The following is a 20103-nucleotide window of genomic DNA, read 5'->3' as shown; positions in this document are numbered from 1 at the left end:
CCTCAGAAGTGGATTCCTCATTAGTCATGGTGTGTTTGTCAGGCATCTCTGGCTGGAGTCTGTATCAAGGCTGTTTCAGCTTGGAAGCCACAGGAAAACCTTGAGCTGATTAATGGCATGCATGGCTGATGCTACTAAACAATTGTCGCCGTAATCAGACAGGTTTCGATTTCCTGTCTCAGCGTTCGTTGAGTCAGAGATATTTTATCATGATTAACGATAACAATAACGCCTGTTTTGACTTGATGAAACAACTGGTTTCATGAGTCAGTACAGCCCCAAGAAAAGCCATTCAGCCCATCCAGTTTATACCAGTTGTCTGTCTGATCACTCCTATTTCCCAGTTCCCCTGCAGTCCCTTAAGCTAATTTCCCTTGAGTTAAGCCCATGCAATTTCATTTGGTAATCATTGATTGACTCTGTTTCTACCTCCCTTGTAGAAGTGGGGTTTCTGACATTACCATATGCCATGTAAGTGAAGCTCTTCCTCACATCCCCTGTATTTCCCCTCCAAAACCTTAAAATCTCCAGTCATTGTGCCACTCATTCATGGGAGAAGCTTCTGTTTGTCTGTGTGGTCTTATCCACCTTTATCAAATCTCCCCTTCACCTTTTTGTTCACCTCTGCTTTTTTACAAGAATGTAATTATGTTCTTGGTGTCTCTTGGAAGCAGTGCAGACTGTGCGCGTAGACCCACCCTCCCATTGTACAAGGACCCTCTCTGGTTGCAAGACCAGACCCAATAGTATTCACTGAGAATAAGTTACCAAAAGGTTGCCCTCGTTTCTATCTTGCCTCTTTAAGTGGATATCATATTTTAGAGCTACTAGGGCCAGTGTTCAAAGGAAGCTCGGCAATTTGCAACCAGTCAAACTGCCAAACATCAGGAGTGAGTTGCGTTTATATAGCACCCAGAACAGCACTAGACATCCCACACAAACACTTCTCAGGAGCATAAACTGCCAGTGCTGCATAATATGTTACACATTTCGTCAACGCAAATTCTCTTTAACGCGATTGACGAATTTGGGGACGCTGTTTCTACAGTGTGACTGTTAAAGCGTGTGTTGGCTGCAATGTCACCAACACTTTGAGGGCCGTTTCTAAAGTGCGGCTTTTCTGTAACACAGGGTTGCATAAGAACATAACCATCGTGTTATAGAGGAACTGACTGGATGAACAAGTGAAAACCGAGATGGAGAGATAGGTTTGGTGAAACCTCTTACAGGTGCAATAGGTGAAAGGGGTTTAAGAAGGAACATTCTGGAACTTATTGTCCCAAGTTGCTGATGGCACAGTTGCCAATGGCAGAGTGAAGTAGGGGAGGTGTAAGAGCCTGCAGGGAAACAGAGTGGTCTGCAGATTGAAGAGCTGCGGGTTTTCACAGTAATATGGAGTGAGTTGAACACAAGGCTGAGAATTAGACGTTTGTGGGGTTGCCAGACTGGAAATGAATGTAGGTCATTGAGCACAGGTACGTTGACACGCCTGAGACTGACAATCGGGGAAGTCAGCTGATGCACTGGCTGGGTTTAAGTTCTGTATTTCTCAACCTCTTGCCTCAAGGAACCTAGGAATAGTCCATCAGCTTGAATCTTGCCAGAATGATTCTTCGACCATTCTGTGGTGGTCAACTCAAATTAGTCCCATAGATAATTTGTAATTGGATTGTTCGAGGAAATTATTTTACTTCTAAATGATTTATTTTATCTTTTAGATAAAACTATTCACAGGGAATGAGTGTTGAACATATCACTCAAAAGGCACACTCTCAGCACTGTTCTAGAGTCCCAAAGACTAATATAGCAAGGCAGGAGGCGATTCAGCCCATGAGTCTGTCCTAGCCCTCTGAGCAATTTCCCTGTCTTTTTTCCCCATTGCTTTACAATTTTTGCTGTCCAGATAGAGTGATCCGAGAAATCTTCCTGAAGTAACTGAGGCAAGATATTCCGAGAGATCAAGGTGAACATCAAGTTAACAGTCAGCAAGAAATGAGCTATCCTAAACGTTCGGAAAAAAAGAAGTCCCAAATTTGTTTGCATGGAATTATGGCATATTTATAAAAATAGGTCCCCAATGAATTTTTCTGTCTGTCCATTCAATTTCCTGTCACGACTTTATTTCATGCTTTTAATGTCAATAGTTCAAATGCAAAGTGTTTGTTTTAATCAAATAGTTGTCTGCGATTGAGCACAGAGAGGGCTTTTTTTATATATATGGAGAGAGGGTTATTAAGAGGGTTGCATAACAGTGGATTGTGTGGTTGTGAAATGCATTACCAGATTAAGTAATTTAAGCAAATAGCAAGTCAACACTTTATAACAAAATGGGTTTGATTAAGGGGTGATAGAAACGTAGAAAATAGGTGCAGGCTGATCATGCAATCTCAGTATCCCATTCCCACCCTCTCTCCATGGCCCCTTGATCCCTTTAGCTGCAAAAGTAGGGTGGCACAGTAGCTCAATGGTCAGCACTGTTGCCTCACAGTGCCAGGGGTCTTGGGTTCAATTCCAGCCTCGGGCGACTGCCTGTGTGGAGTTTGCTCATTTTCCCTGTGTCCTCCGGATGCTCAAGTTTCTTCCAAAAATCCAAAGGTGTGCAGATTAGGTGAATTAGACGTGTTAAATTGCACAAAGTGTTCATGGGTGTGCAGGTTAGGTGCATTAGTCAGGGGTAAAATAGGGGAATGGATCTGGGTGGGGTACTCACTGGAGGATCAGTATGAACTTGCTGGGCTGAAGGGCCTGTTTCCACACTGTAGGGATTCCATGAACCACTTTTGAGAAGATTTGTAGCTCGGGTTGAGGTTCTGGATGTAAGTTTACTCGCTGAGCTGGAAGGTTCACGAACACCAGTGCTTCATTCAGAGGCTCACTGATAATGTTACCTGGTGTGGTGTTGAAATGTCTGAAGATGAATCTCCGAGCTTAGTAAGCGATCTATGAGCCACGTCCAGCTCCCTCTTGAATATATCTAATGTACTGGCCCCAACAGCTTCCTGTGGGAGAGGATTCCACAGGTTTTCCACTCTGAGTAAAGAAATTCTTCCTCATCTCTGTCCTGAATGGCTTATTCCTTATTTTAAGACTGTGGTTAGGGGAGTAAACCAGGTGTAAAACATGGGATTTAGGCTTTTGTTCATTTGGGGGATTGGTGCCTGTATGGACTAGTGGGTCTAAATTTCAGATTTGAATTACATGGAAATTTTGTATAAAAGTGAACATGCTCTTGATGGTAAATATTGGCTGAAACTTTTAGTAATCTGTGTGCTCTCTCTTCAAAACACCTCCCATTAATATTCTCGAGCTTTTCTAAATCTGGATTTTACTGTTTATTGAGGCTGTCAAGCTTCTTTAATTCAGTTGTCAATTCTAACACCCTACTGGTTTGATAAAAGGGTTGGATTTCTCTCCTCTGCTGCTGCTGTGCTATATTGTCCAGCGTTTCACTGTTCTCACATGCCCCACTGTACACTTGATGGGAAATATCAGAGTAGAAATTTCAGTAAAAGCACAGTTTGGGAAGTTGGGGGTGGTGAGAGAGGGAGGAATGACAGGAACTGACTAAAAGCATGAAGAGAAGTTTGAAATAACATGCATCAGTTTTTTTTATGCTAGGGATTTCATTGAGATTGATAGGACCTCAAGTTGAAGGCTTGAAGAAAATGAGCTGGAGGAAGCAATCACTTTTCTTCTGTTGCTGTCATTGAAGCGATAGTTTTCAGTGCTGGGGGACAAGGCGCTTTCTGGGTTTTTTTTGTGGCACTAAGTATGAGCATAATACACACCCAAAGACAGAAAACAGTTTCTGTTTTTGTTTCAGATCTCCAGCATCTGCAGTTCTTTGGTTTACTATTCCAAAGTCTGACCACTCGCAAAATGTAGGAAATGCAAAACCCACTGTGTGCACAGAGGAAACATTGTCGAGATAAGCAAGTAACTGAACCCTTGTTGATCATTGATGGATGAATATTGTCCGGGATACATGAGTGAACTCAAGTATTATAATTTAGGATAGTGTTGTGGACATTTTTGCACCCATTCGGAAGATGTAATCTTGATTGAACAAGGTTCATAGTTCCTTGAAAGTGGAGTCGCAGGTAGACAGGCTAGTAAAGAATGTTCTGGATTAGTGGTGCTGGAAGAGCACAGCAGTTCAGGCAGCATCCAACGAGCAGCAAAATCGACGTTTCGGTCAAAAGCCCTTCATCAGGAATAAATGCAGTGAGCCTGAAGCATGGAGAGATAAGCTAGAGGAGGGTGGGGGTGGGGAGAGAGTAGCATAGAGTACAATGGGTGAGTGGGGGAGGAGATGAAGGTGATAGGTCAGGGAGGAGAGGGTGGAGTGGATAGGTGGAAAAGGAGATAGGCAGTTTTTTTAGATTAGATTAGATTAGATTACTTACAGTGTGGAAACAGGCCCTTCGGCCCAACAAGTCCGCACCGACCCATTCCCCTACATTTACCCCTTTACCTAACACTATGGGCAATTTAGCATGACCAATTCACCTAACCTGCACATCTTTGGACTGTGGAAGGAAACCGGAGCACCCAGAGGAAACCCACGCAGACACAGGGAGAATGTACAAACTCCACACAGTCAGTCGCCTGAGTCGGGAATTGAACCCGGGTCTCTGGTGCTGTGAGGCAGCAGTGCTAACCACTTTACCACCATGCCGCCAAGTCCAGACAAGTCATGGGGACAGTGCTGAGCTGGAAGTTTGAAACTAGGATGAGGTGGGGGAAGGGGAAATGAGGAAGCTGTTGAAGTCCACATTGATGCCCTGGGGTTGAAGTGTTCTGAGGCGGAAGATGAGGCGTTCTTCCTCCAGGCGTCTGGTGGTGAGGGAGCGGCAGTGAAGGAGGCCCAGGACCTCCATGTCCTCGGCAGAGTGGGAGGGGGAGTTGAAATGTTGGGCCATGGGGCGGTTTGGTTGATTGATGTGGGTGTCTCGGAGATGTTCCCTAAAGCGCTCTGCTAGGAGGCGCCCAGTCTCCCCAATGTAGAGGAGACCGCATCGGGAGCAACGGATACAATAAATGATATTAGTGGATGTGCAAGTAAAACTTATTTCGCTGCTCGTTGGGTGCTGCCTGAACTGCTGTGCTTTTCCAGGACCACTAGTCCAGAATTTGGTTTCCAGCATCTGCAGTTATTGTTTTTACGTAGTAAAGAATGTTTGGTATGGTTTCCTTTATTGGTTCATGCATTGAGTAGAGGAGTTGGGAGGTCATATTGCGCTGTACAGACATTGATTCAGCCACTTTTGATATATTGCATGCAATTCTGGACTCACTGGAAGGATATTGTTAAAAGAAATGAATTTACAAGAATTTTGCCAGAGTTGGAGGACTTGACCTATAGGAAGAGGCTGAACTGGCTGGGGCTGTTTTCCCTGGAGCGTCGGAGGTTGAGGGGTGACCTTATAGAGGTTTATAAAATCATGAGGGGCATGGATAGGGTCAATAGACAAAGTATTTACCCTGGGGTTGGGGAGTCCAGAACTAGGTTTAGGGTGAGAGGGGAAAGATTTAAAAGGGACCTAAGGGGCAACTTTTTCACACCGAAGGTGGTACATGTATGGAGTGAGATGTCAGAGGAGGTGGTGGAGGCCAGTACAATTACAGCATTTAAAAGGCATCTGGATGGATATATGAATAGGAAGGGTTGGAGGGATATGCTCGGGAGCTGGCAAATGGGACTAGATTAGGTTAGGATATCTGGTCATCATGGACGAGTTGGACTGAAGGGTTTGCTTTTGTGCTGTACACCTCTATGACTACGGCCAGGAAACTGGATCTACATAATCAATCAAATGAATGTTGGCCAGGATACCTGGGGGATCTGGATTGTTTTTTTCTGGATAACGTTGTGGGTTTTTATTTGTAGCCGCTAGGAAGATATGATCTCGATTTAACTTCTTATCCAATTCATGACTCTCTGATGCTATATTTCTGCTTCCCTCTCTACACTCTGCCCAAATTTCAAAACAAAACTCCCAACAACATTAGTGTGACATTTTTGTCATCCTCAATACTGAGTGTCATTGTGTGTCTGAGTGAGATTGAATATATTCCACCTCATTCAGACATCAGAAATGACACAGTTACACTTTGTGACAATTGGTGCCAGGCTATGGCAGCAGTAACCATTAAGAACTGGATTGAGAAAGTCCATTTCATATATAAATGTTAAGTGAGTGAGACTCCTGCATCGCTTTGGAGAAAGTGAGGACTGCAGATGCTGGAGATCAGAATCGAAAGGGCGGTGCTGGAAAAGCACAGCAGGTCAGGCAGCATCCGAGGAGCAGGAGAATCAACGAATGAAGGGCTTATGCCCGAAACGTTAATTTTCCTGCTTCTCGGATGCTGCCTGACCTGCTGTGCCTTTCCAGCACCACACGCTAAACTCCTGCATTGCCTTCAATTGGTACCAGAGCCTGACTTTAGATCAGTGACATATGTATTGGTTTGCTTTCTGCAGACTGTTCTCCATTTCTTTGATTTTCTATAACGTGATGTTCTGTATCTCGCTGTGTCGAACTGCAATATGTTCTCTCACCCTATACAAACCAACATTTCAGTTTTAAGGAGTCTGTACCACGATAACATTATTAATATACTGTAATGTCCCCATCGGTTCCACTGGTGTTCAGGTCCATTGTAATGTCTCATGCACTGTGTTCTTCAAGGTTGCAGTTCTCAGATTGTATTTTCTTCCCCATGGTGCAGTTATCCTCACTTATTTACGTTGCTTATGGATGGTTACTTTCTTTAAAATAAATATTTCTTCATTTAAGGCTTTAAATAAATGTTTCAGCATTTATCGTTGATCAAAACACGCTGAGCAATCTATTGCTGGACTTCCAAGGTCAGTCTTGAATTAGGCAACACCCAGGGGGCAGGAGATTCGATGTTTCGGACATAAGCATCATTCCTGATGAAGGGCCTATTCCTGAAAAGTCGACTCCTGCCCCTCGGATACTACCCGACCGGTTGTGCTTTTCCAGTGTCATGCTTCTCGGCTCTGATTTCCAGCATCTGCAGTCCTCACTTTCTCCCAGACTTGAAGTAGGTCATCCTGTCACCAAGACTTTTTTTACAAAACTGTATGAAAACTGTTGACAATTTAATGCCTGGCAGTGTCTCTCTAGTATCTGTTAGAGTAAGTATCTCCCAAATCTCATAGTCGTTTGAGCGTTGGGAACATATTTGGACCGATCGGTTCAATGGGACCAGTTCCAAAAGATAATGAGAGATTCAAACACTGGGGCTGATCTATAGAAATCGCACTACATTCCCCAATCCGTGCTCCACATGCCAACTATCAATTGCAACCTCTCTGCTCTCCATCACTCAATCTTTCCCCTTGGTGAGCAAAATCCATTTAAACCTTCGCTGTTCAGATAAGGCAGTGGGTTCCTTGTTCCAATAGCAAAGGCATGTAATGTATAATCTATTGAGATTCTGTTGAGGATAAATGTGTTTTGTGGAAGCTGCCATGAGTAGACTGGAAGGTAAGATGGTAAATTTGGATTTAAAGCCTTTTGTTTGCCAAAGATAATGAAGGCTGAGAGAGGAAGGTATCACTCCCATTCACAATTCTCAGAAAGAATGAATGAGTGTAGATGAGATGTCATTGGTTAGAAAATCATTTGCCCAGATCTTTGGGCTCAGGTTTTACAACGTGCAATGGGGTAATGCTCATTCCAACTGAGATGGGCAACTTGTACGTGGCTACCCGTCTGAATGATCTCGTTATTATTGTTTGCTGCTGTCTCCCTTTTCAACCCTGCTGGTGAACTTTGACCGCAGTAGGAAGCCTCAGCCATGTTGTTGCAGGCCATGTGGTACATGGACCCCACGACTGATAAAGGCAGGCTGTCTTTTAAAGGAAACTGCTGTAAGAATGTGGCAAGGTTATTCCTGGAAACCTAGCAATTGGGAAAGACAAACATGACAAGGATCTCCCAAGCCCTTCATAGAATTCCTACAGTGTGGAAGCAGGCCTTTCAGCCCATCGAGTCCACACTGACCCTCTGAAGAGCATCCCACCTCATCCCTGTAAACGCACATTTCCCCAGGGCTAAGGCACTGAGCCCTACACATCCCCTGGACAATTCAGCATGGCCAAACCACCCTAATCTGGACATCTTTGGACTGTAGGAGGAAACCAGGGCAAACCCACACAGAAACGGGGAGAATGTACAAACTCCACACAGACAGACACCCGAGACTGGGATCGAAATTGGGTCCCTGGTGCTGTGTGGCAGCAGTGCTAACCTACTCTTAATATTAACCTACTCTTTTCCATTTCCTTTCAAACAGCATTCCATCTCATGTATATTGTTGATCAAATTCCTGTCTCTCAAATGAATATCACTGTTTGGTAACTCTGGGGGAAGAAGGCTCTCCTGCTGTCTGTTCCAAGTGTCTGCTTTTTAATACCCCTCATATTAGACCCTTCAATGCGACTGATTGACTTGCTCAGTTTTTGTTAGACAGGAGGGAGAAAATGAGGACCGCAGATGTTGGAGAGTCAGAGTCGAAAAGTGAGGTGCTGGAAAAGCACAGCCAGTCAGGCAGCATCTGTGGAGCAGGAGAGTCAACAATAAGGGTTTATGCTTGAAACGTCGATTCTCCTGTTCCTCGGATGCTGCCTGACCGGTTGTGTTTTTCCAGCGCCACGCTTTTTGACTTTAGTTACACAGTAGCCTTGAAATAAGTATGTCAAGACATTGGTTGCTGGAAGTTAATTGAAACTTTCATCTCTAGGATCTCCCCATTTTATTGGGTGAGGGAACAGAGCAAAGGTGGATAAATCAGGTTAAGCTACAGCTCATCTGGGATCTAATAGAATCATTGGGACTTGAGTACATGAATGGTTCCTACCTTAGACCTCTGAGGTCGAACCCGTCAAACCTGCACCTGTCCAACCTTAATACCATCTCCATTTATTGCACTAATCCTTTGTTTTGTTCACTTTAGTGCTTGGATACCCAAAGAGAATAACATCTTTGCGTCTCTACAGACTTGAACATCACAGAGGATGATGGCCGTGGCAGTAACCAGAGTTTGAACAGCAACACCAGTCTTCCCAATGTTCAGAGAAATGCGTGTGACACCAAGAGATCAGTTGCCAGTTGGGCTGTGTCTTTTGAAAGGTTGCTGCAAGATCCCATCGGTGTGAAATATTTCACAGTAAGTAATCCCACCTCTCCCCCCCCACCCCCGCTTCACAATGCAGCCCCAAAGGCGCATCCACCACAGATGAGCATCTTCCTGGATTGTGACCCCAGTTACTCCTCTCCATAATCAATTATTTTTCTCAAACTTTTCTCCTCGCTCCCCACTGCACCCCCCCTCCCCCCCCCCCCCATTCTGACCTGCAACAAACCTGACAAGCCATGAGGTCAGCTACCTCAGACGGGCCTTTCATTTCCGAACAATCACAGAAGTTGCTAGAAAAGCTGAGCAGGTCTGGCAGCATCTGTGGAGAGGAATCAGAGTTAACATTTTGGGTCCAGTGACCCTTCCTCAGAACTGAGGGCAGCTAGGAAAATGTTGGTTTTTCCGCAGAAGATAGGGTAGGGGGGAAAGGGTAAGGAATAAATGAGAGGTGGGATAGAACCCAAAGAGAGAGATGAGCAGTTGCCCAGACAAAGGACTGTATACCGATTTGGCCGAGTGGGTGAATAGCTGTTAATGGAGACTGTTATTGGCTGTGTGTTACTGCAGACCATGGGATACCAAGGCCTGGGTGTCTGGGGTTGGGTTAAGGGCTTGGGAGAGCGTAAAGTTGTTAAACTCAACATTGAGCTCAGAAGACCGTAGAGATTTTTTTTAAAGATTAGATTCCCTACAGTGTGGAAACAGGCTTTTTGGCCCAACAAGTCCACACCGACCCTCTGAAGATTAACCCACCCAGATTCATCTTCCCTACCTCCCTTCAAAGGTAAACCCTTTGACTGATGCACCTGACAGAATGGGGCAATTTAGCACAGTCAATTCACCTAACCTGCCCATCTTTGGGAATGAGGGAGGAAGCTGGAGCACCCAGAGGAAACCCACAGACACGGGGAGAATGTGCAAACTCCACACAGACAGTCGCTTGAGGAATTGAACCCAGCTCCCTGGCGCTGTAAGGCAACAGTGTTAACCACTGTGCCATCCCAATTTCCTAAGTGGATTATGAGGTGCTGTTATATCCATCTTGCGCTAAGCTTGGCTGGAGCACTGTCGCAAGCCTGAGACAGAGATTATGACCAGGAGACAGGGTGACCTTCATTCCTTTTGGCAATGACCTTTACCCTACAGTCTCCTTATTTGCCTCACCCTAACTCTGGTTGTCTCTTCTTATCTCTCTCATCTCTCTTTCTCTCTCTCTCTCTCTCTTTCCCAATATCCTGCATGATGTCCTTGATATGGCTGATCACCCTATTCCTTACCCTTTTGGTTTCTCCATGTTGTATTTCAATCTTTGTGGTTGTGTTTCCACTTAATGTAATCCCCAAGTTGTGGAACTTTCTCTCTCTAAATCCTTCCTCCACCTTGTCCTCTTATCAGATTATCCTTAAAATCCACCTCAAAGCTCAACCCTTCCAATCTCTCTTGGCTCTTTGTCTATTTTGCTTCATCGACTGTCATGTACTTTGGGGCAACCCTGAGTTAGTAAGAGTGTAATTCTATATGGGAAATTCCTCAATGTGAGAAATGGTTAATAATTTCAAGTTGTCGATGATGATAGGGAAGGATCATGGTGTAATTCTGAGACCTTTGTCATTGCTGCTTAAAGGTGATGCTTTCTCAGAAGTTGACATTGATGGGTAAGCCCTATTGTCCACCAGGAGAAAATTGTGATGTGCGCCATTCTTGAAGTGCAAGGAAGAATTGTGATTCAGTCAAGTGGTTTCTCCTTATTCACTCAGGGGATGTGGGAGTCGTTGACTGGGCCAGCATTCGTTCCCATCCTTAGCTGCCGTTGAGCAAGTGATGCTGAGCTGCTTTCTTGAACTGCTGCAGCCTATTCAGTGTAGGTGCAGCCAGAGTGTTGATAGAGAGTTCCAAGATTTTGACCCAGCACCAATGAAGGAAAAATGATAAATTTCCAGATCTGGATGGTGAATGACTTGGAAGGGAACTTGCAGATGGATGGCGTTCCCATGTTTTTGCTGTCCTTGTTCTTTTGGATAGTAGCGGCCATGGGTTTGACAGGTGTTGTCTAAGGAGATGGAGTGAGTTTCCACAGTTTAGCTGGGTGTATCAGTGTGCATCAAACATGTCAGTGCGAGACTGGCCAGCCTGGGTGGAGAAGCTAGGGTTTCCTTCTAAAGTGGGAGAAAGTGAGGACTGCAGATGCTGGAGATTAGAGTCGAGAGTGTGGTGCTAGAAAAGCACAGCAGGTCAGGCAGCATCCGAGGAGCAGGAGAATCGACGTTTCGAGCATCACCTCCTGATAAACAGCTTACACTCAAAACGTCGATTCTCCTGCTCCTCGGATGCTGCCTGACCGGCTGTGCTTTTCCAGCACCACATTTTTCGACTCTTTCATTCCAAAGTGTCATCCAAGAGTCACGTCAGACAGCATTATGGCCACTTTCATCATTTTTAAAACTGATTTCAATTTTGCACACTGCTCTGGTAGAGTTGGAACCCTTATGGTCAGAGATACAAGTCAAGTAAGCTAGCTCCTACAATACCACCATGTATGTTGGAGTAATTAACACAAGATCAGAAATACCCCGAGGTATTTTGCTGAGTACTCAAGAGTCGGATATAATATTCACATAAACCTCCACAAGAAGAGCTTTGCTCGCTTAAAGCAGTAACCATTCCATTGTCTACTGAAGTGAGGTATCTCAGTTTTTACCTTCTGTGGTAGATGGCACAAGAATGGACAGTATATATTTAAAACAAAAGTAGGATTGGATAAGGTGCTGTTTTCTATAGAAAAGACCACCTTTGGGCATGAGCTGATGAAAGTCTTTCAAGTCATGAAGGAGTTTGATAAGTTAAAGAATGGAGAATATTTAATTTCTTGTTAAGGGGGTGGGGCAAGGCGTGATGGGTGGTGGGCATGCCATGTACATCAGAGGCTAATAACAGGGCGCTGGTGCCCACTGTGGGCAAGGGGCTCCCATGGTTGTGTATGAGGCCCAGGAGTCCTGGCCAAGATCAGCTCTGAGGCCTAGTGTCTCTGTCTCTGCTCCTGAAGAAAGTGAGGACTGCAGATGCTGGAGATCAGAGTTGAAGATTGTGTTGCTGGAAAAGCACGGCAGGTCAGGCAGCATCCGAGGAGCAGGAGACTCCATGTTTCAGGCATAAACCCTTCATCAGGAATGTGGCTTCTGAGCCAAGGGGGCTGAGAGATAAATGGGAGGGGGGGGGTGGGGCTGTGGAGAAGGTAGCAGGGAACGCGATAGGTAGATGAAGGTGGAGGTGGAAGTGATAGGCCGGAGGGGAGGGTGGGGCGGATAGATGGGATGGAAGATGAACAGGTAGGGGCAGATGAAGTGAGCGGTGCCAAATTGAAGGGTTGGGTCTGGGATGAGGTGGGGGAAGGGAAATGGGGAAACCGGTTAAATCCACATTGATCCTGTGTGGTTGGAGGGTTCTTCCTCCAGGTTTCCGGTGGCTAGAGTTTGGCGGTGGAGGAGGCCCAGGAGTTGCATGGAGTGGGAGGGGGGAGTGAGCGCAACACTCTTTGACTCTGCTCCTAAAGAGGCCAGAAACAAAGCAACAGCAATACGTGAGTAATGATTCCCTCCAATGGGGCAATCCAGGTGAAAGAGTGGGTAGAGTACAGTGCCACAAAGAATAGTTGAGGTGAATGACAGATTACACCGAGAGGAAACGTCAATGAAGGGAGGAACGGATAAAAGCTATGTCAATGGGGTTGAATAAAGTAGAAGAGAAAAGGAACATTTCAAGCACCAGCTTTGATCAGATGGGCCGAATGGCTGGCCTCTGCCCCCATTAACTCTACAGGAGGAGTTTGGTTTGCTGAGAGTGTGGGACTGGGGTAAGTGCATGTGAACTGAGAGTACCCTGCCTTTTGTGAAGTTCTAAATCGATGGATACTGTGACTGACGGACTGCTCTTGCAATCCGAGAGGACATATCTGAGCCCTGACTGTATGAAGGTGGCAGGCTGGTCTTAATGTTGTGGTAGAGGATGGGCGTTGAGGATAGTGATCCCTTTTGAGGGGCTGCTGATTGTTCCCAGAAGGTCTTGGCTTTGAAGTTAGTATTTTGGAGTCTGAATTCGGAGATTTGACACTTCCAACTGCTGCCTGGCTGAAGCACACTTGCTTTTTGGAGCTAAGATTCCATAAATAGACTTGCTATAAATTGGAGGGAAATTCAGCTAATGATCATGCATATGTACAAGTCTAGACGGAAATGAAATTAGTCAGCGGTGATTCATTGCCATGTGACAGTGTCAAAGGTATTTTTTCTGTGGTCTGAAGTAATTTGTGTATTTGTGGAAATAACTTCTATACTGGGAATTGTACAGTTTTCTAGAACTTCTCATCTTTGTTTGAAATTCCCAAATGCATCTGACTAGGCAGCTAAACAGAAAGCAGCATTGGACCAAGATATCATTGGGTGATGTGTGCTGCGAGCCTTGGAACAACCTCAGCAGTGCACCTTTGTCCTTATATTCTAGCTCTCTTGAAATGATAGCAATATTGTATTTGCCTTCCTAACTCCCAAATGAACCTGCATGTTAACATAAAGAGAATACGGAGCGAGGACTCCCTTTGTGATTTAGATTTCTGAAGTCTTTCCCTATTTCGATAATAGTCTACGCTTCTATGTTTCCTTCCAAAGTGAATACCCTCACAGGTTTTGTCTTCTGCTTTGGGGAGAAAGTGGAGCCACATCATTTCTGGTCTGGCACAGAATGATTTCTGCCTTGGGACCCTCCAACCACACGGGATCAACCCGTGGATTTCACCAGTTTCCTCATATTCCCTTTCCCCCCCCCCCCCCCCCCCCCCCCCCCCCCCCCACCTCATCCCAGATCCGACCTTCCAACTCGGTGCTGCCCTCTTGACCTGCTCAACCTGTCCATCTTCCTTCCCATCTATCCGCCCCACCCTCCCCTCGACCTATCACTTCCACCCCCACCTTCATCTACCTATTGCAGGTGTAGACCATAAACCTCTCCTTCCTGGGAAGGCAAAAGCAATGGTAGCATTTGTTTCAAGAGGGCTAGATGTAGAGCAGGCATGTACTGTTGAGTCTGTCTGAGCTCTGGCCAGATTGTATTTGAAATATTGAGAGCAGTTTTGGGCCCTGTGTCTAAGGAAGGACGTATAGGCACTGCAGAAAGGGTGAAGAGGAAGTTGAAAGGAAAGATCCAAGGGATAAAGGACTTGTCCATATGAGGGCAGCTGAGGACTTTCCATCTGCCCACAATGGAGTTGGTGGGATAAGGAGTTTCTCAGTGTAACATAAAGAATATAGAGAGGCCTGGACAGAGTGGATGTGGGGAAGGCGTTTTGACTAGTAGGAAGGACTAGAACTGGAGGGCACAGCCTCGGGGATGAGGAGCAATTTCTTCAACCAGAGGGTGATGAATCTGTGGAGCTCTTTGCCACAGAAGGCTGTGGAGACCAAGTCATTGAGCATGTTTAAGACAGAGGTAGATAGGTTCTTGATTGGTAAGGGGATGAAGGGTTACAGGGAGAAGGCAGGGGGAATGGGGTTGAGAAATAGATCAGCCATGATTGAAAGGCAGAGATGTCTAGATGGGCTGAATGGCCTATTTGTTTCACATCAACCACACTCAGACTACATTATGCTGGCAGACTGTTGCTGAACTGAAACCCGTAGCTGTACTCATGGTGGTTCTGTTTTTCAGGAGTGGGTAATGTTATATCAGTATGGTTGATGCCTGAGAGTGACATACGTTAGTCTGACTAAGTGTACATTTGCTATTACGAGTGATTGTGTTGTCCCCTTTTCCCTTAGGAATTTTTAAAGAAGGAATTCAGTGCTGAAAACATATTGTTTTGGCAAGCCTGTGAACGCTTTCAGCAGATCCCAGCAGATGACTTGGACCAAGTAAGTGCTGATTGATTTTATTTCCTTTGTGTGCATTTTGTGCATCGCCACAATGTTCTCCTGTCTTCCGGAAGGCACTGGCGGAGGACGGGGGGTAATGTTTTAGATTAGATTACTTACAGTGTGGAAACAGGCCCTTCGGCCCAACAAGTCCACACCGGACCGCAACCCACCCAGACCCATTCCCCTCCATTTACCCCTTCACCTAACACTACGGGCAAGTTAGCATGGCCAATTCACCTGACCTGCACATTTTTGGATTGTGGGAGGAAACCGGAGCAAACCCATGCAGACACGGGGAGAATGTGCAAACTCCACACAGAGAGTTGCCTGAGGTGGGAATTGAACCCAGGTCTTTGGCGCTGTGAGGCAGCAGTGCCAACCACTGTGCCACCGTGCCACCCACAAATGGTTGATGCATGCTGATTGCCTGTCTGTAGTCTTCCCAAATAAACACTGATCTTGTCTAAGAGTGGACAAAAGAAAAGCAAATTCTCTGCTTGACCCATGCCAAGGGACCCTCAATGAGGTGGGACATTCAGCTCCCATGTGTGCAGTCACGTCTTCCAAATACCCTTACCCTGGAATTGGGAGGTACTGAAACACTTTGGAATGAGTAATGATGCTACATACAGCAATTCCCAGTTCCAGTTGACATAGGAAGGAAGGAACATAGGAAGCAGCAGATGGGACGGCATGGTGGCTCAGTGGTTAGCACTGCTGCCTTGCAGAGTCTGGGTCCTGGGTTCAATTCCAGCCTTGGGCACCTGTCTGTATGGAGCTTGTACATTCTCTGTGTGGGTTTTCTCTAGGTGGTCTGGTTTCTTCCCACAGTCCAGAGATGTGCAAGTTAGGTGGTTTGGTTATGCTAAATTGCCCCATAGTTTTCAAGGCTGTGTGGACTGATGGACAGTATGGCCTATTTCCACACTGTAGTGATTCTATAAAAAAACAACAAAAGCTCTGTCTCGTGTGTGTCCTATTATTGCTGAGATCAATATGATACAAAGGTAATGATAATCATTCTCCATCCATTAGTCAACAACAGACTGAAGAAGATACTACAGTGGTGGAGAGCTTTGGCATCCATAGGGCAAAGGTCACATTTTCCCACTTAAGGAGGCAATATTTAGGACATTTCGAATTACTCACATTCTGTACCACAGAAAGGTGTTTCCTGAAAGAAATCTTGAGTATTGTTGACAAAAGCCACACTATTAAAGGTATTCATTTTGCACTCAACAGGACAGATGCAAGAATACCAAGTCACAAAGTGGACAACAGTTTTTATGTTGCATGAGAAAAGGGTGCTGATTTATTGGCAAGTGAACTTAGATCTATTGAATAATTGTGATGAAAATAACACCAGGGAATACTATTTCCACTATATTTGCAGTTAATTGAAAAAGATACGGATTGTCATGTTTTCCCTGCATGGTGGCATTAGAGGATGCTGGCACCTGAATGGCCTTCTGCTGCCAGGTAGTCAATTATGAGGCAGGCCTAACAGTAGCCACCTAAGAACCTAAAGGACCATTGATTGTTTGGGCCTTGCTTTTTCAGTGAATTGCACGGTAACATCCAGTCTTTCCAACTTTACAAATTGATTGGCCTCTGGAAATATTTGAAAGCAAGTATACGAAGGGGAAACAACAGGAAACATCAAACATCATGTTCATTGTCATAATATTTAGATGGGTGTTGAGACGTGATCTGCTCCAAATTTGTCATAAACCTCGAGAGGGAAGGAGTGGAATAAAATCCAGTGCCGTGGTTTGATCGTTAAGTTGCACTCTGTCCAGGATAACGGTGTATTTTTTGTGACAACGGGAGAGAAAGTCGATTGCAGTGGGTTTTTTTTATTATTTGTTCACGGGATGTGATTACTGCTGGCACAACCAAGTACTGGTGAGCTTCCTTCTTGACAGCAGAAATCCTTCTTGAGTTGCCCACCGTGGTGTTAAGGAGGGAGTTGCAGGATTTTGACTCAGTGACAGTGAAGGAAGAGTGGTAGTTCTAAGCATCAGGATGTATCTGCTGGTGGTAGAGGTCACAGGTTTGGAAGGTACTGTCAGAGGAGGCTGGGTGAATTACTGCAGTGCACTCGGTAGATGCAGAGTGCATCAGCGGGTGAAGGCAGTGAATGTTGAATGAATGCTGAAGGTGGTGGATGTGCTGCCAATTCAGCAGCTGTATTAGATGATGTCACTTGAGTGTTGTTGCAGCTATACTCACATAGCTAATAGTTCTGAAATAGTTAACTGAATTTACATTGGTCCCACCCAACCTGATGATGTCACAGTCTTGTTGAGGAGACAGGGAGTTTGCAATAGCCTTCATTGGGAGCAAATATATTCCGTCCAGCTCCTGGGAGTCCTTACTATTTATGCCTGAGTGGTAATGTGAGCTGTACTTATTACTGCCATGCACCAAACTAATTTATTAATTAAGACAAGTATTTCTGCTATATAGACCCACCATGATCTCTCCCTTATCACTGATAATGAGACAGGCGTGAGACACAGTACAGTCAACACAGGCAAGGGAACCAGTTCAAACACAATGTGGGGCAGCTGGTGTAGGACTGGGGTGGACAAAATCACACGATACCAGGTTATAGTCCAACAGGTTTATTTGGAAGCACTAGCTTTCGGAGCGCTGCTCCTTTGTCAGGCAGTTCACAACCCACAACTCCCTCCCTAACAACATGGTGAACCACCTGATGAAGAAGCAGCACTCCGAGAGCTAGTGCTTCCAAATAAACCTGTTGGACTATAACCTGGTGTTGCGTGATTTTTAACTACCTCATCCAACCTGTTTCCTACGTCACATACAGCAGAGTTGGCAGCTACCATAAAGTGCCAGCAATCAGGGTGATCACAGACAGCAACTTGACTTCCAGAGTCACAGTCAGACTCGTTTTTTTCTCTTTTACCATCCACCTGTGACGAGCCTCGAGAGCAGGAACTCTCTCTGTCTTTGCCATCCTCCATGCCAAATGCAGTGACTCCTTTGATAGCAACCAATTGAGTAACATGGGATTCGACCTGGAGCCTTCGAATGAAATGAAAACAGACTGACTTGTGCTTCTCCAGAACAAGGCGTCCTGAAATGCTTCACAAGTACCGTGCTTCTGAAATGTCATCATTGCTGGGAAAGTTAGAAACCTGGTAATCTATTTGCATGAAGCAAGGTTCCACAAACCACAGTGCAATGAATGAGCAGATCATCATCTCCTTTTTCACTGTTTGTCGAGGGATAGTTCCTGGTTAGAACACCAGGGAGAATAATGTGGAGGTGGCAGTGTTGGACCGGTGTGGACAAAGTTTTAAAAAATCACACAACATCAGGTTATAGTCCAACAGGTTTATTTGGAAGTACAAGCTTTTGGAGCGCTGCTCCTTCGTTAGGTAGCTAGTTGATGGACTATAACCTGGTGTTGTGATTTTGAACTTTGACCAGGGAGAATGACATTGCTATAATGACAAAAAAAAAATTAATGTGGTTCTTCAGATGCTGGTAGAAAAAGGGTTAAGATCAGCAATGCAAGACATAGGCATTTCAGATCCTGACAACCAATGATGGGAATGTTATGGGTTGGGGATGGAAGTTGAGGTGAAGGGATAGTGGGGGGCTGATGTAAAGTTGAAAATACAAGGACATAATTTATAACATTGTTATGAAAGATTATAATATTACAACAGATATGATGGAGTGGAAGAAATTGGGAGATTGTTGCTTCCATGAAGAGTGTGAAGAAATATAGTCAAAGTAGCTGTGAGAGTAGGTGTGATTATTGACGATATATCAATATCATCTATGTGCAATGCTTTTTGATATGTCTCCCTGTTACTGCGGTGTAATTCCCACATGAGGTGAATGGTGCTTTGACCAATCTCTCTTTGTTTTTTTGTTAAGCTCTCAAAAATTGCCAGTGAGATCTACAGAACATATCTGTCCAGCAACTCACTCAGTCCCATCAACATCGATAAGCAGGCACAACTGGAGGAGGATGTTCTCAATGATCCTACATCGGATATGTTCAAAGCACAACAGCTTCAGGTACCCTGTTCCAGTCTTTGTCCCATTCCATCTCATGACCATGTTAAATTGTTAAGTTATCTCTGCTATCAGTTCCCAGCAATATCTGCAAGAAGAGTTCATGTTAGAGACCTACACTGAACTCTAGGCCCAGTAGTTTGGAAGGAAAGCGCTGACAGTGACACAAGGAATCTGAAAAGGGATATAGACAAGTTGAGCAAATGGGTTACAATTTGGCAGATGGGATATAACATGGGAGTGTGTGAGGTTACACACTTTGGCAGGAAGAATAGAGGAGCTGGATATTATTTAAATGGAGAAAGATACAAAACAAAGGGATTTGAGAGACCTTGTGCATAAATGACAAAAAGCTAGCCTCCAAATTCAAATGGTGGACAAATGGGATGTCGGCTTTTATTTTATAGGGAACAGAGATTAAAAATAGGGTACTCTTGAAAACTGTAAAAGGCACCAGTCAGAATATTATTTTGGACTCATTTGTTAAGGAAAGATATACTGACATTGGAGGCAGTCCGGAGAAGATCCATTTGGTTGATTGGTGTCTAAAGGGATTATTGTTTTATCTTTATCACCCAGAAGAGTTATCATAAATAATCAATGAGGACAGATTGAATCGGTCGGCCCTGTGCTCCTTGGTATGTGGAAAAGTGGGGGGCAGCTTTATTGAAACAAACAAGATTCTCAGGAGGCTGGACAAGGTAGATGCAGAGAGGCTATTTCCCATTGGAAGCATCTAGGACTGGAGGGCAGCATTTCAGAGGGGTCGGACATTTGAGACAGAGATGAAGAGGAATTTCTTTTCTCAAAAGGTAATCCATCTTGTGGAACATTTCACCCCAAAGGGCTGCCCAGGCTTGGTCAGTGAGTATATTCAAAGCTGAAAGAGACAGATTTTCCTCAGCAAGGGAATCAAGGGTCATGGATAAAGACAGAAAAGTAGAGTTGAGGATTATCAGATGAACCAAAACTA

At 44.9% G+C, this 20103-nt stretch overlaps 1 protein-coding gene across 2 annotated transcripts in view; it reads left to right on the top strand.

Annotated features, from left to right (window-relative positions):
- Positions 1-20103, top strand: part of LOC140492231 (regulator of G-protein signaling 14-like) — a 97517-nt gene that overhangs the window by 37068 nt on the left and 40346 nt on the right. For both annotated transcript variants that reach the window (XM_072591138.1, XM_072591137.1), the window contains exons 3-5: positions 9032-9201; positions 14979-15071; positions 18990-19133. In XM_072591138.1, coding sequence (XP_072447239.1) covers positions 9032-9201; positions 14979-15071; positions 18990-19133 — 407 coding nt within the window. The remainder of the gene's footprint in view (positions 1-9031; positions 9202-14978; positions 15072-18989; positions 19134-20103) is intronic.

The sequence above is a fragment of the Chiloscyllium punctatum genome, chromosome 20 (assembly GCF_047496795.1).
Source record: "Chiloscyllium punctatum isolate Juve2018m chromosome 20, sChiPun1.3, whole genome shotgun sequence".
Lineage (NCBI taxonomy): Eukaryota > Metazoa > Chordata > Chondrichthyes > Orectolobiformes > Hemiscylliidae > Chiloscyllium > Chiloscyllium punctatum.
The sequence above is the reverse complement of the archived record's forward strand: the minus strand, read 5'-3'. Positions and strand labels throughout refer to the sequence as shown.